Source organism: Camelus ferus, chromosome 13 (assembly GCF_009834535.1).
Source record: "Camelus ferus isolate YT-003-E chromosome 13, BCGSAC_Cfer_1.0, whole genome shotgun sequence".
Classification (NCBI taxonomy): Eukaryota; Metazoa; Chordata; class Mammalia; order Artiodactyla; family Camelidae; genus Camelus; species Camelus ferus.
In genome coordinates this window covers 56,484,190-56,497,024 of record NC_045708.1, presented here as the reverse complement: position 1 = coordinate 56,497,024, position 12,835 = coordinate 56,484,190, and the positions used below count along the sequence as shown (strand labels likewise).

General features: G+C 33.9%; 1 protein-coding gene across 1 annotated transcript in view; it reads right to left on the bottom strand.

The window, feature by feature from the left end:
• Positions 1 to 12,835, bottom strand: part of MSH4 (mutS homolog 4) — a 56,441-nt gene that overhangs the window by 41,031 nt on the left and 2,575 nt on the right. The window contains 6 exon segments of the mRNA XM_006193478.3: positions 617 to 790; positions 1,691 to 1,806; positions 3,577 to 3,687; positions 5,039 to 5,199; positions 10,463 to 10,613; positions 10,615 to 10,646. Coding sequence (XP_006193540.2) covers positions 617 to 790; positions 1,691 to 1,806; positions 3,577 to 3,687; positions 5,039 to 5,199; positions 10,463 to 10,613; positions 10,615 to 10,646 — 745 coding nt within the window.

The following is a 12,835-nucleotide window of genomic DNA, read 5'->3' as shown; positions in this document are numbered from 1 at the left end:
TCTTTCAGCTACTGTGAATAATGCTGCTATGAATACTTGTATGCAAGTATCTGTTTGAGTCCCTGCTCTTAATTCTTTGGGGTATATACCTAGAATTAGAACTTCTGGATCATGTGGCAATGCTATGTTTAATTTTTTGAGGAACCACCATACTGTTTCTAAAATTGACTGCATCATTTTACATTCCCACCATAACTGGATTAGGATTCCAGTTTCTCCGCATCCTCACCAATGCTGATCTTCCATTTTACCTGATAATAACGATCCTAATGTGTGGAAAGTGGTAACTTTGGTTTTCATTTGCATTTCCCTAATGACTAGTGATGCTGCACAGCTTCTCATGTGCTTATTGGCTCTTTGTGTACCTTCTTTGGAGAAGTCTCTGTTCAAGTCCTCTGCCTAGTTTTGAAATGGGCTATTGGGTTTTTTCTTGCTTAGTACAAATATATTTTTAAAACCAGTCTTTGGAGAAACATCTGAGCAGTTCAGCAACGATGGTACGAATGATTAAAAATATGTTCCTTCAATATTTCACCAATGAATAATTTAAAGAAATGTAAACTATTCATATAAAAATATATTGATATTTTTAAGAAAAAAAACTGGATGATCTTACCTACTGTCTTGATTATTAATTAGTAATTCAAGGTTTTGGGCTGATGATGAATCTATCATGGCTGTCTGTTCACTACCCTGGAAACAAATCTTCAGTGATTTTGGTGCATAAACTGAATTTTGAATAAATTCAACATATTTTAATAAAGCTGCAACGGCTGCAAGGCAGTAATACCTGTAAAGTGACCAATGATACATCACTATAAATCTTTAGAATAAAAAAAAATTATTGCTATAAAAGGTACATTTATTTTATCTTAATATTAGGAAAATTAAAAATATTTGCATAGCATCACTTAAATTGAAAGGGGAAAAGCATACCAAGTGTTCCTTATTTTTAATAACTAGTTAAATAACCTCTAAAAATGTAAGTTGGATAAAAACAGACAATTTTCTGAAGTCTGAGACTTAAAGGGATATCAGACACCAATAAATCACATGTTAGAAGACAACATTCAATGGTAATTTGTGAAAATTTTTGATGTACCATTCCAAGTATGTATTCAAATAATATTGAAAAGTCTGAGAACTTTAAAGGTACAGTCAGGAAGTCCCAATGTATAGGAAAGTGTGTTTTCATCTTGGTGATGGCAGTTGCTGTGATTAACTCAGTAAACAAGTGGTCCAACCTGGCTCAAAGAAAGCATCTGTTTAGTATGTCCTAGAAATATCCATTCCAAAAATATCATTCCCTGTCTCATTCTGAATCTTTAAGAAGTAACAGGATAAAGTAACAAGAACACAGCTCTAACTGTGTTTCACTTCTGTGCCCTCACATTTCCAGTTTACTGTAGCTAGTGGAGCTTTTCACCCCACAGTAAAGTGAACATCAACCATTAGGGCAATAGATTATGACAAATTTGGAGAAATTCTACGCAAATTAAGTTAGTCAGATATGCCTTACATAAAAATTTTAGTTAGCTATTTTACTATTTTAATAATTACTAAGCATGTTTTATGAGCTAGGCACTTTTCTAGGTGGTAGGGACATAACAAAGAACAAAACATTTTAAAAGACCTTGCCCCCCCTGGAACACACACTAGAGATTTATTACTTCCCCTGAATCATACTTACTTGGACTGAACCTCCATTAGGACAGTACTGAATTCTGCTATACATAACTGTTCAATGTACTCTAATCCTTTTGTTTCATTGAAGTATTTTCTTTGGATAGTAGTGAAATTAACATTCTGAAAAGAATTTTTAATTTCAAAATAAATTTTAAGTTTCATGCACTTGCCCGAAACTACTTTCCTAAACATATGCTAGTACACAAGTAGGTGGCTTAAATACTGTATAAAGTTTATTTTTCATTATTTATTATTTCCTAGAGTCAAATAAGTTATCTTAGTTACTCATAAAAAAAGAATGATGATCTGTCTTGCTTAGTGAATTATAGTAGTCTGTAGCTCCTATTAGGTCATACTCACAGGAAATTTAACTGAATCTTAAGTATAATAATAAAAAATAAACATACGAGTCTCTGCCTTCTACTAATTTTATTCTACAGCAACAGCAGCAACAAAGGTTTTACATCAGCCTCATATACTCTATCATAACTGAGAGAGGGTAAGTCTTTGTAATATACTAATTGAGAAAGACAAAAACACCAACTCCAGCTATCGAATCTATGAAATGCTATCTACATGAGATGAATTCGATTTATTTAGAATAAAGAAAAGGAGATAATGGAACTTTTTTAAAAAGAGCACAAAAAAAGCATGAAGTTGTGAAGTAAAAAGTCTGCCCACTTTGAATAAAAGTAATAAGCAAGAAGGATAATATAATAACAATGGACTGTGAAAGAGCTGTAAGACCAAAAAAAAAAAAATCATAAGCAGGTAGAAAATTTGTTATATGCCAATATTGTTTGAACAGCTATCTCATTTAATCTTTACAATAACCTATAATATAAGTCTTGTATTAACTACAATTTTCCTGTAAGTCAAATTCTGAAAAGTCAAGTAACTCTTCTAGTATCATCTGATTGATACATGCCAGAGCTGAGACCTGAATTTAAATTTCTTTGACTACAAAGTCCATGCTCCTTCCACTTCATTTTGCTTCTTATTTACTTAAAGTCTTTTTATGGTAAATGTGATAATAATGATAATAATAATAATATTGATTTTTCCCTCTCCTTACAATTCATTTCCACCTAATACTTCTATGACTCTCTCCTTCATTCCCTTCAGGACTTTGCCCAAATGGAACCTCATAATGAGACCATTTCTGATTATCCTATATAAAATATCAATTCTCTAGGAGGCAGATCCTATTATTATCCTTATCTTATTGACAAAAAAAAAACAAAAACAAAAACTGAAGCTTAAAGAGGTTAACTTGCACAAAGTCATTTAGAATCAGGATTTGAAACCAGAGCAGTGTGACTCCTCTACTCTTAAGCACCAGGCTATACTTACTGTCTTACATCTCAAGTGTAGTAAATATATGTTGCTTTCACCTTTGGAGGATTACCTGTCACAGTCCCCAGAGGGAGGCTAGAGTAGTAAGCTGTGAGATCATGCTGCCAGGGGAAGCTGAAATAATTCTGTAACACAGCTCAAACCCTCCTCAAAAAAAGTACTTGCTGATAACTGCTATCCCCTACAAGAATAAACTTTAAATTTAGTCTGGCACCACAATAACTCATTTCCAAGGAGTTATACCTAAGGAAGTCCATGCTTTCTCAAAGGGTCTGCTTCCTATATACTATGGGAAACCCCCTTATTACCTAAAACATTTTTCCTTTTGTTTAAAGTATTTCAAGGGTACAAGATCAAATAAATGGACTGTCTGTCATTTTTATTATATGTATTAATAATTCCTTAGCTGAAGACTTGTATTTAGTGAGTACTTCAGGGTAAATATAAAGTTACTCAAATTATTGTTTTTAGAATATTATGGATATTAAATAAATAAGATCTTAAACATTACTATTGAGAATAAAAGTCACGTACCTTGAAATTTTCTGTGATCAGAGTAAACAACTTGGTTGAATTCCCCACAACACAAGCAGTATTTGACATTATTATTTCCAAAGGTGACAAAATTTTGAGTTTTGTGATCACCTAAAAATCATTTGAATAAACAATTTCTTAAATGTAAGCTTAGGATTCTCTAAAACCAAAAAAGTTTCATATTTTTCTGAGAGATAAGTACTTATAACTAATTCAGAGATTTAAAAAAACACAACTGTCTTAATTATATATTTCAATTAAAATATATTTCTAATAGTGATATGTTAAACATATATCCTATAAAATTGTAAGTATGAAATATTATAAACATAGGCTATATTTTATTCACAATAGTTTGTATCAGCTCTAAGCCCCAAAATTAATTTGAATGTATCAGATATATATTTCTAAAAAAAGACTTTTTAAATTCTTCTACACAGTATTTTATCTACCTAGTATTTTATCTATCTATCCAGTATGTTTATGAAAAACAAATACATTCAATAGTGTAACTATGGTGATTTAATCAGTGTGGCACTAACTGGTACAGCTTAGAAGTTGAAAAGTACAAAAACACAGATGAGAAATATCTGCTTTACCACTGACGTTTTTCACAACATAAGGTTTATTGCTTGGAACTATTCTAGACACAAATTCTCAATCAATATGCCAAACATTCCTGTATTTTACAAAAACTTTTATCCTATTCTTTTTAAATTGCATAAAAATGTGAAATACCCAGGGATAAAGTTAGTATGCAGTACTATTAATCATGCAGGTTGTTAGGTATATTAAAAATTAATTATTCGGTAGGAATAGGAAGCCTACGTAAGGGGGAAACACAAAGGGTTTCTAAGGGAAAGGAATAAAGAACAATAAAACATTAAAAATAACATAATATTTAATATCTTTTAATAATAGTAATTGGGTCAAATAACTTTTTAGAATATAGCGATTAGGAGCAGACTATCTCTATCTGATTAAGTCACACAAATTCCCATGACAATAGGGACAGTGACACAAATTAACGATGAGTGGTAAGAAGGGAAGGCAACAAGTTGATAGACTAAATTATGACTGATCTAAGACACAAGTTTCCCTTATCTTTGGAAAATAAAATTCAAATACAGTCCAGTGGAAACAGCCCTTTGGAGATAGCATTATTACATACATTATCTTTGAAATCAGTCCAGGAACTATTAATATGAAGACATTAATTTTACAAACTAATATAAATTTGGAATGTTCAAGTAACAGCAAAGCATTTTATTTCAGAGCAAAATATATTAAAAAATTTAAGTCAAATGTAAAACAATTTTATTTTAATTCAGAGTAACCTACATTGATGTAATCATGAATAATCTTTATTTTACCAAAAAGTAAACTAACTAGAAAAGCACGGACTTGAAAATCTGCATAGTGCCCTCTAGATGAACCATTTCCTACAAGTATAAATACTTACCTTTGCATATGTTGTGTTGTCTGCAAACTGAGACAATATAATTTGTGGGCTTTTTAAATCAATACTTGCCATTCCTATTTCACCTCTGGCAAACCCTCTCCCTTCTACAACAGCTACAATAACTGATGGAGAGTGTGCAGAAACTGCAGATGAGGATGTAGCTGTTAAAAAAAAATTTTAACAAAATGTATAAACATTAATAATAATACTTTCTAGTTCCTCCTCATAAGATCTCAAAGCACGAAATCTAGGACACAACTATTAATAATCCAAGGAAAAATCTTGTTTTCCTCAACAAAAAATAACTTCTCATAACCAGACCAAATAAAAATGTTAATTCTGTAAGTATTTTGTCAAAACTTAACTTCACATTTAAAAATGATAAACTTACATATTGTCTTATTTTGCACTTTAGTGGAATGAAATCATAAAGAAACACTAAATTTCGGATCAGAAAATAGCTTTTCTTACTCTATCATTTAAAAGCTATATGAATTTAAGCAGATTATTTCTTAATAAATCATATATAAAAATATAATGCAATAACTACCCTACCTAACTCGAGTTGGCTGGATCAAACATATATATGAATGTATTTTATAAAGTATAAAACATTACACAAGTATAAACTCCAATTATAAAATACCTGTGTAATATTAGATATTTTATTAACATACCAAGAATGTTCTAAGTTCTTTGCTTGGATTAACTTATTTGTCACAATGATTCTATCAATGGACATCATTATTTTTTCCATTTACTTCTAAGGAGACTGAGGCATGAATGAAGCCAGTAGAATTTGTACATAGGCAGCCTGGTTCCTGAGCTAGTGTCCCTAACCACTACATATATTACTGATTTCGAGATCTGTGCCTTACAGAACATAAATATGCAGGTCAGTAGTTTAACCTTCCTAAAGCTACCATTTCTTCATCTGTATGTTAACTGGAAATACCAAATCTTTTTCAAAGTTTTGTAAGAATTAAACATAATATAGAAGTGTTTTGTAAAGTATATGAAATTATAAAGCATTATTCATAGATTTTAAACATCAGGCTAAACATACTTAAAATCTTATTTTCAAAGAAGCAAAATTGTCTTTTATTCTCTTGTCAACTTTTCATTATATCCCTTTTAGCCCCTCCTTTCCCTCCCTAACCTAGATTCATTTTTTCTTTTCCATTCTTCTATTATAATACCTACAAAATTATTTACACATTTATGTTATCTTAGTCAGAAGTCAACTTAAGAGTTCATTTTAAAAATCTATTGTGCTCAGAACCTTTTTTGCCATGAAAGCCTTGTGATACATAGTGATTGAGTTTATATTAAATCTACAGAAGTCAGTTTAAGTTCTGCAATCGAATATGAACTTCCTATTTTTAACTTGAAAATAAATACCAAATTCCAGTGCAAATTCAGTACACTCAGAAGACATCTCCTTTAAACTTTAAAAAGAACATTTATACTGTTATCTCTCTGTTAAAAGTAATACTATAATGAGCATCATAGCATACATAAAGCTTTTTTCTGGGTCTCTTATTATTTCCTCAAAGTGGATCCTTAGAAGTCAAATTACTGGAAGAAAGGAAAACTGTCTAAAGGATCTCATAAATATTGCCAAATTTCTTTTCAGAATTGTACCAATTTTTAATTTCATCAACAGTATATGAGAAAACCCAGTCTTGCTGAATCTTTACCACTACTAACCTCTATAATGTATTATTATTACTATTGTTGTTATTGTTATTACTATTGACCAATCTAATGACTATTGCTTAAATTTATATTTTAAAAAATTACTCTCAAAATTGAACATGATTTAATATATTCATTTTTTTTCTATATTTTGAGATGCTTACACCTTTTACACAATTTTTTCTGCATTCTAATGTTTTTAATCTGTTTTTATGAGAATTTTATAAATCAATGACAATAATTTAGTTGCTACCAATCTTTCTTTTTTTGATATCAAAAAGGTTTCTGTATAGACAATTTTTCCCTTTATAATTTCTTCCATTGCTTTTCTGCTAAGAAATTCCTCCTTCATTGAGATATTTGATATACATTACTATTTTCTTCTAACTTTTTGAGTTGTTTTGTTCATTCTGAACTTTCATTTGGGCAGAACGATGAGCAATACATTTGGTTCTCCATCATGTCTGGAATGAGAGATAACCCAGAAGTATAGATTCGGACTCATTCATGAGCAGTTGCTAATGGGTTAGCTGGGTGGTCAGGGACCTGGAAGAAACAGGGTTGGAAGATACTGACAAGGAAAGTTGGGGAAGAAGTATGTGGATGAATCTCTTCTATTGGGAGTAGTCTTTGAAAATATCTGACTCATGTGAATGCTCACCAAAGGGCACCCAATGTAAAGGAGACAATAATAGTGGACAAAATAATACACTCTGTTGATTATTAGCCTCTTTTCCCATCCACTCCAGTGTTTCCTCAATAGAGCCATGAACAAATTGGCCATAGTAGCAAGAATGGAGGCTATATGCATGGGCTCAACGACATGAACTTTCTCTTCTGCCAACAGCAGAGATCAACATGTCCATATATCACCATTCCACAGGGGCAAAGCACACCACCTCATGGTAGGTTGATTACACTGGATTTCTTCCATCAAGGAGGGAAGCTGATATTTGCCCTCACTGGGAAAAAACACACATTCTAGATGTGAATTTGCCTTCCTTGCCCACAATGCCAACATCCCCATCTATGAAGTGACAGAGTACCTGATCCACCATTATGGTATTCCTTACAACATTGTATCTGATCAAGGAACTCACTTCACAGCAAAAGAAATACATACATCAATGGACTCAGGCCATTGAACCAACTGGTCTTACCACATTCCCCATCACCCAGAAATGCCTGGCTTAGTTGAAAGGCAGAATGACTTATTGAAGACCCAGTTACGGTGCCAACTGGGAGACAACACCCCAAAAGATTGGGGTTCCGTCTTACATGATGCAGTTTCCACTTTGAATCACAGGTGCTGTATTATTTCTCATAACCTTCCTAAAGAATGTTGCTTCCCATCCTGACAAACTTGAGCCCTGCTGGTTTGGAGATCTTAGTCTCCACAAGGTTACTGGTTCCCCAGGTGACACAACAACGGTTCCACTGAATTGGAAGAAGATACTGCCCCTTGGCCATTTGGGGCTCCTTATTTATGCTACTGAACCAACAGGCAAAAAAGGAGGGGGTTATCTATCGATGGAGTAATCGATCCTTATTGCCAAGGGGATATCACGTTGCTAAACACAATGCAGGTAAAGTAGATTTTGTATGGAACCCAGGGGATTCTCTTAGGCACCCTTTAGTATTTCCAATAGAAAAGGTTAATGGAAAACTACAGACACCAAAAAGAGGCAGAGTGACAAAGGATCTAGACCCTTCAGGAATGAAGGTTAGGGTCATTCCACCATTATTGCTGCTAGTAAGGGAAATATGGAATGGGTAGTGGAAGAAGGAAGCCATAGATATCAACTAAAGCCTCATGACCAATTATAGAAACAAAAACTGTGGTAGCTTTGGATATTTTCTCTATGCTTTGTCATATACATGTTTATTTATATAAACTAAACATTTTCTTCTCTCTTTTTTCAATTTAAAAAACTTTATGCACAAGTTATTGGAGGACTTTACAATGTAATCTTTAAGTAATAAAATATTCAAAGGGACCATGACTGATTTTGAGATAATTAATATACAATGACTGTTGGGACTATGAATCTTGTCATTTTCGGAAAGAGTGAGAACTCCCTCACTTGTAAGTACAGATGTATATATTCTGTTATATAGAAACAGTCATTTTATTGTTGTAAGAGTCCAAATGTGTGTAGAATGGCATATATGGAAGTTGAATAGCCAAAGGAGTTATGCCAGTTATCAATTTATTGTCACTCAACTCCAAATTCACACTTCAATATAAGCTCTGCAATAATGGACAGAATTCCTATAAGCCTTTCTCCTTTAAAGTGTGCATAGTGTTTTCTCAGTAGAAGGCACTGGAGGGACTGTGCAGGATGAAGGGCTTTCCTGCAATTTTCACTGCAGCATGGTGGGCCAGCAGTGTAGGTATGGAGACATCTGGTGGTGATGTGCCCAGCTGTACACCCAGAATATGCTGTCCTTGGCAATCACACAGACTCAGCCGGGCGTGGTAACAACCTTTCCACAGCCCTGTTGATACAGATATCCTGCACTCCAGGCCTTCTGCCCATAAACTAATTCCCTCTGCTCTTTCACTCTCTTCTCAAGTCTGCCCAGTCCTCTTGATGCCACTGCCCTCCCAACAGGGAGACTGTGTGCTCCAGGCCTCCAAACCACTCCCACTGCACAGCTACATTCCCGCCACCAGCTGTAGTTCACCCACCCTGCCTGCTTCCTGTTTGCCCTGGACAGCAAGCCAGCTCTGGCCTACCCAATCTGCAGGCACTACTGAAACTGCCATTCAGTGGGTTCAACTTCACCTCCTCCAAAGAGGTCTGTGTCCCAGCCTTGGGAGATGGACTGCAGAGGGTCCCCACTTCCAAGTTCGACCTCCTGGAGTCACCTCAGCCCTAGAGGCCCTTACGGAGTTTTCTTATATCCTATAGCTACTTTTTTTATCATAGCTTAAGAATTCTTTATATTAAATCTCCCCTGTTTAAATCATTGTATGGTTCTACTTCAGTTTGGATCCTAAGTGCTACATTCTCTGCCTCCATGGAGTTTATAGTCCAGCAAAGACAGACAATTAAAAAAAGATAATTAACCTCATTAATAACAAGAAAAATGCAAATTCAGATTATAGTTAGGTAGCATTTCACAGCTGCTAGACTGGTAAATATTAAGGAGTCTGACTATACCAAATGTTGGATAGGATGTAGATCAACAAGAACTCACTGCTAATAAGAGTGTACCTTGGTAGAACCTTGGAAGAACAAACTGTCATCATTTTGTAAATGTATATATTTATAAACCTTGTAACCAAGAAATTCCACTGCATGTACTTTAAAGAATGCTTACACACGTAGACCTATCTCACTCATTTTCCCCTCAAGAAAATCAAAATTTAGATTAAAACTAAAATCTAAATATTAAAAAAAACCCACTCAATAGTATTATCAGAATCAACTTCTACATTTAAACATCATATAAAAGGACAGGCATTCTCTTTCTTGTGGGTTTTTTGTCAAAATGGTAAAAATAATGTAAACCTGCATTTATTAACAAACAATATCACAAACTACGTAGCCTTATTAAGCTAGCCTCAAATTATGGATATGGCTAAACTGATGCATTTATCGTTCAGTCTTCCATATGAGTTGCAAATAACTTCAAATTAACTTAGCTACACTAATTCATAATTTACAAAACTTCAAATGTTTCAAAAGATCACCTAGGCCAATATTCCACTCATTTTACCTGAATATCCCATTTGCGGTGTCCAGCTTTTATAACCTGATTTCTGGGGATTTCCAGCAGACAATGGAGTTTTTAGTATTTGAGGATAATTACTATCTCGCACAGAGGATGAGCTTGTCCCAAGTGTAAAATTTGATGCAAATGTGTTTTCCTGCATGAGATCTTTTGTTTTTAAAGTATGAACCTAAATTCAAAAAAATTAAATATCCAGTTCTTAAAGATTCAGAATTATGCAATGTTGTATTAACCCCTATAATTGCTATTAAACGTCATCTGATAATGATTCTTTAACACTACAAATTATGACATTTAATAACACTACTAACAATCTTGTACTAAAATATAAGGTAAGGTGGTTGCTAATGTGGCTTCTGCTTATACAAGTTCACTGAGACTACTTTTGCTAAACCATGAACTACCTTCTAATTTTGAAATACACCAGGTATATTTACTTTATGTAGTAATTATGAGACCTCTTTTTCTCTGTTAATTTCTTCAGTGAAGCTCTCTCCTTCCACACAATTGGTGTAAAAAGTTGCAGGCTCATTTGGATTCAGTTCCTTGTGTAGGTACTTACCTATGATATAAGGTATTACCTGTTTTACAGGGTTGTCATAAAATTTGAAAGAATGTAAATAAACAGCCTAGCACAGTGTTTTGGCACATAGAAGTTTTTAAAAATATATATATACTAGGTCTCTTTCCTCCTCTTCCCCTCCATTTCCATGGTAACTCTCTATCTTGATTCTCCTTAAACCACTTCTTTTTAGTTTCCTTCACCAGGTCCTTTTTCCTCTGTCTGCCCTTTAACTGTTGGCGTTCCAAGGTTCAACAGTTTTTTTCACTTTCTCTCACAAATCAAAACTGTACACTTTCTCTGGGCATGGTTTCTATTAATATCTATTTCCTGGCAACTCTCAAACCTTCATGTACAGCTTTAACTCCTCTCCTACACTGTAAATCATTGAGTCAACAACTTTTAAATAAAGGGCTGGACGGTAGATATTTTAGACTCTGTGGGCCATGCCATCTGTCACCATTACTCAACTCTGACACTATCACAGGAAAACAGCCATAGACAATGAGTAAGTGAAGGAACAGGGCTGTGTTTCAATAAAACTCTACTTCTGGATACTGAAATCTGAATTTCATATAATCTTCATGTCACAAAATATTATTCTTTTATTTTTTCAACCCTTTAAAAATGCAAAAACCTTTTTTAGGTCTATATCTGCATTGTTCAATATAGTAGCTACTTGCCACATGTGGCTATTTATATTAAATAAAAGTTAAAATTCAGTTTAGTCACACTAACCAGATTTCAAATGTTCAAAAGCCACTTTTGCCTAGTGGCTACTATATTCGTTCGACAGCACAGATATGCAATATTTCAACTATCACCACAGAAAGCTCTATCTAGGTTCCTATATCTAACTACTCTTTGGATGTAAACCTTTAGATATTTTCCCAGAACTTTTAAATGTCCCAACGTGAACTCATTACCTTTCCCTCAAAATTTATTTTTCTTCACTACCAGTAATGGTCAATTGTACCATCTTGCACCCTGTCACATAAGACATAAACTTAGGAGTCATTCTTAATTCCTCTTTCATCAATCCAAACATCCAGTTGGTGACCAAATCTCGCAATTTTTTTTTTTTTACTATCACTAAAATTTCTCTCCATCTTCACTCCTCCTAGACCATTTTAAGCCTGTATCTTCTTTGAGCCTTTCTCAAAAGCCTCCTCATTGTTCTTGCCTTCAGTATTATGCCTCTCTAATCCATTCTTCACATCATTACCAGTGATCTTTCTGAAAAAGAAATTCCACCATATGTCTCCCTTTCATACAATTCCTCAGTGACTCACCATATCTACCATAAAATAAAATCTAACTTCTTTGTACGGGTCCCAGGAGGACTCAATGACACATTCAAACTAGGATAATTTGAGGAGAGTTTGATAAAGGCCAATATTTACAAAGATGTATACAGGGTATCATCATAAAGAAAAGTGCAGAACCAAGACAAAGGAGATTCCATTACCATCCTGAGACTTAAAGGAGCTAAGGGAGTGGTTGCTAGAAACTAGAGACAGAAAGGGCTGTTTCTTACTCTCAGGTTACTTTTAGACTCTAAGCCCCCCTCCTTGAAATTTATTTGTCTTAGTTCTCCTCCAATTTCCTTGACCTCTGTTTTGCTGTATTTTCTTTACCTTCTCTCCTCTGGCTTCAAATTCATATAAAGCCCAAGTTTCTTAGCCCTAGATCCATATATTCAACTGCCTTAATATGAATATATGGATACCCCAGAGGTTCTTCATACTCAGCATATCCATAACAAAACTCATCATTTTTCCTCTAAGTTGCTTCTC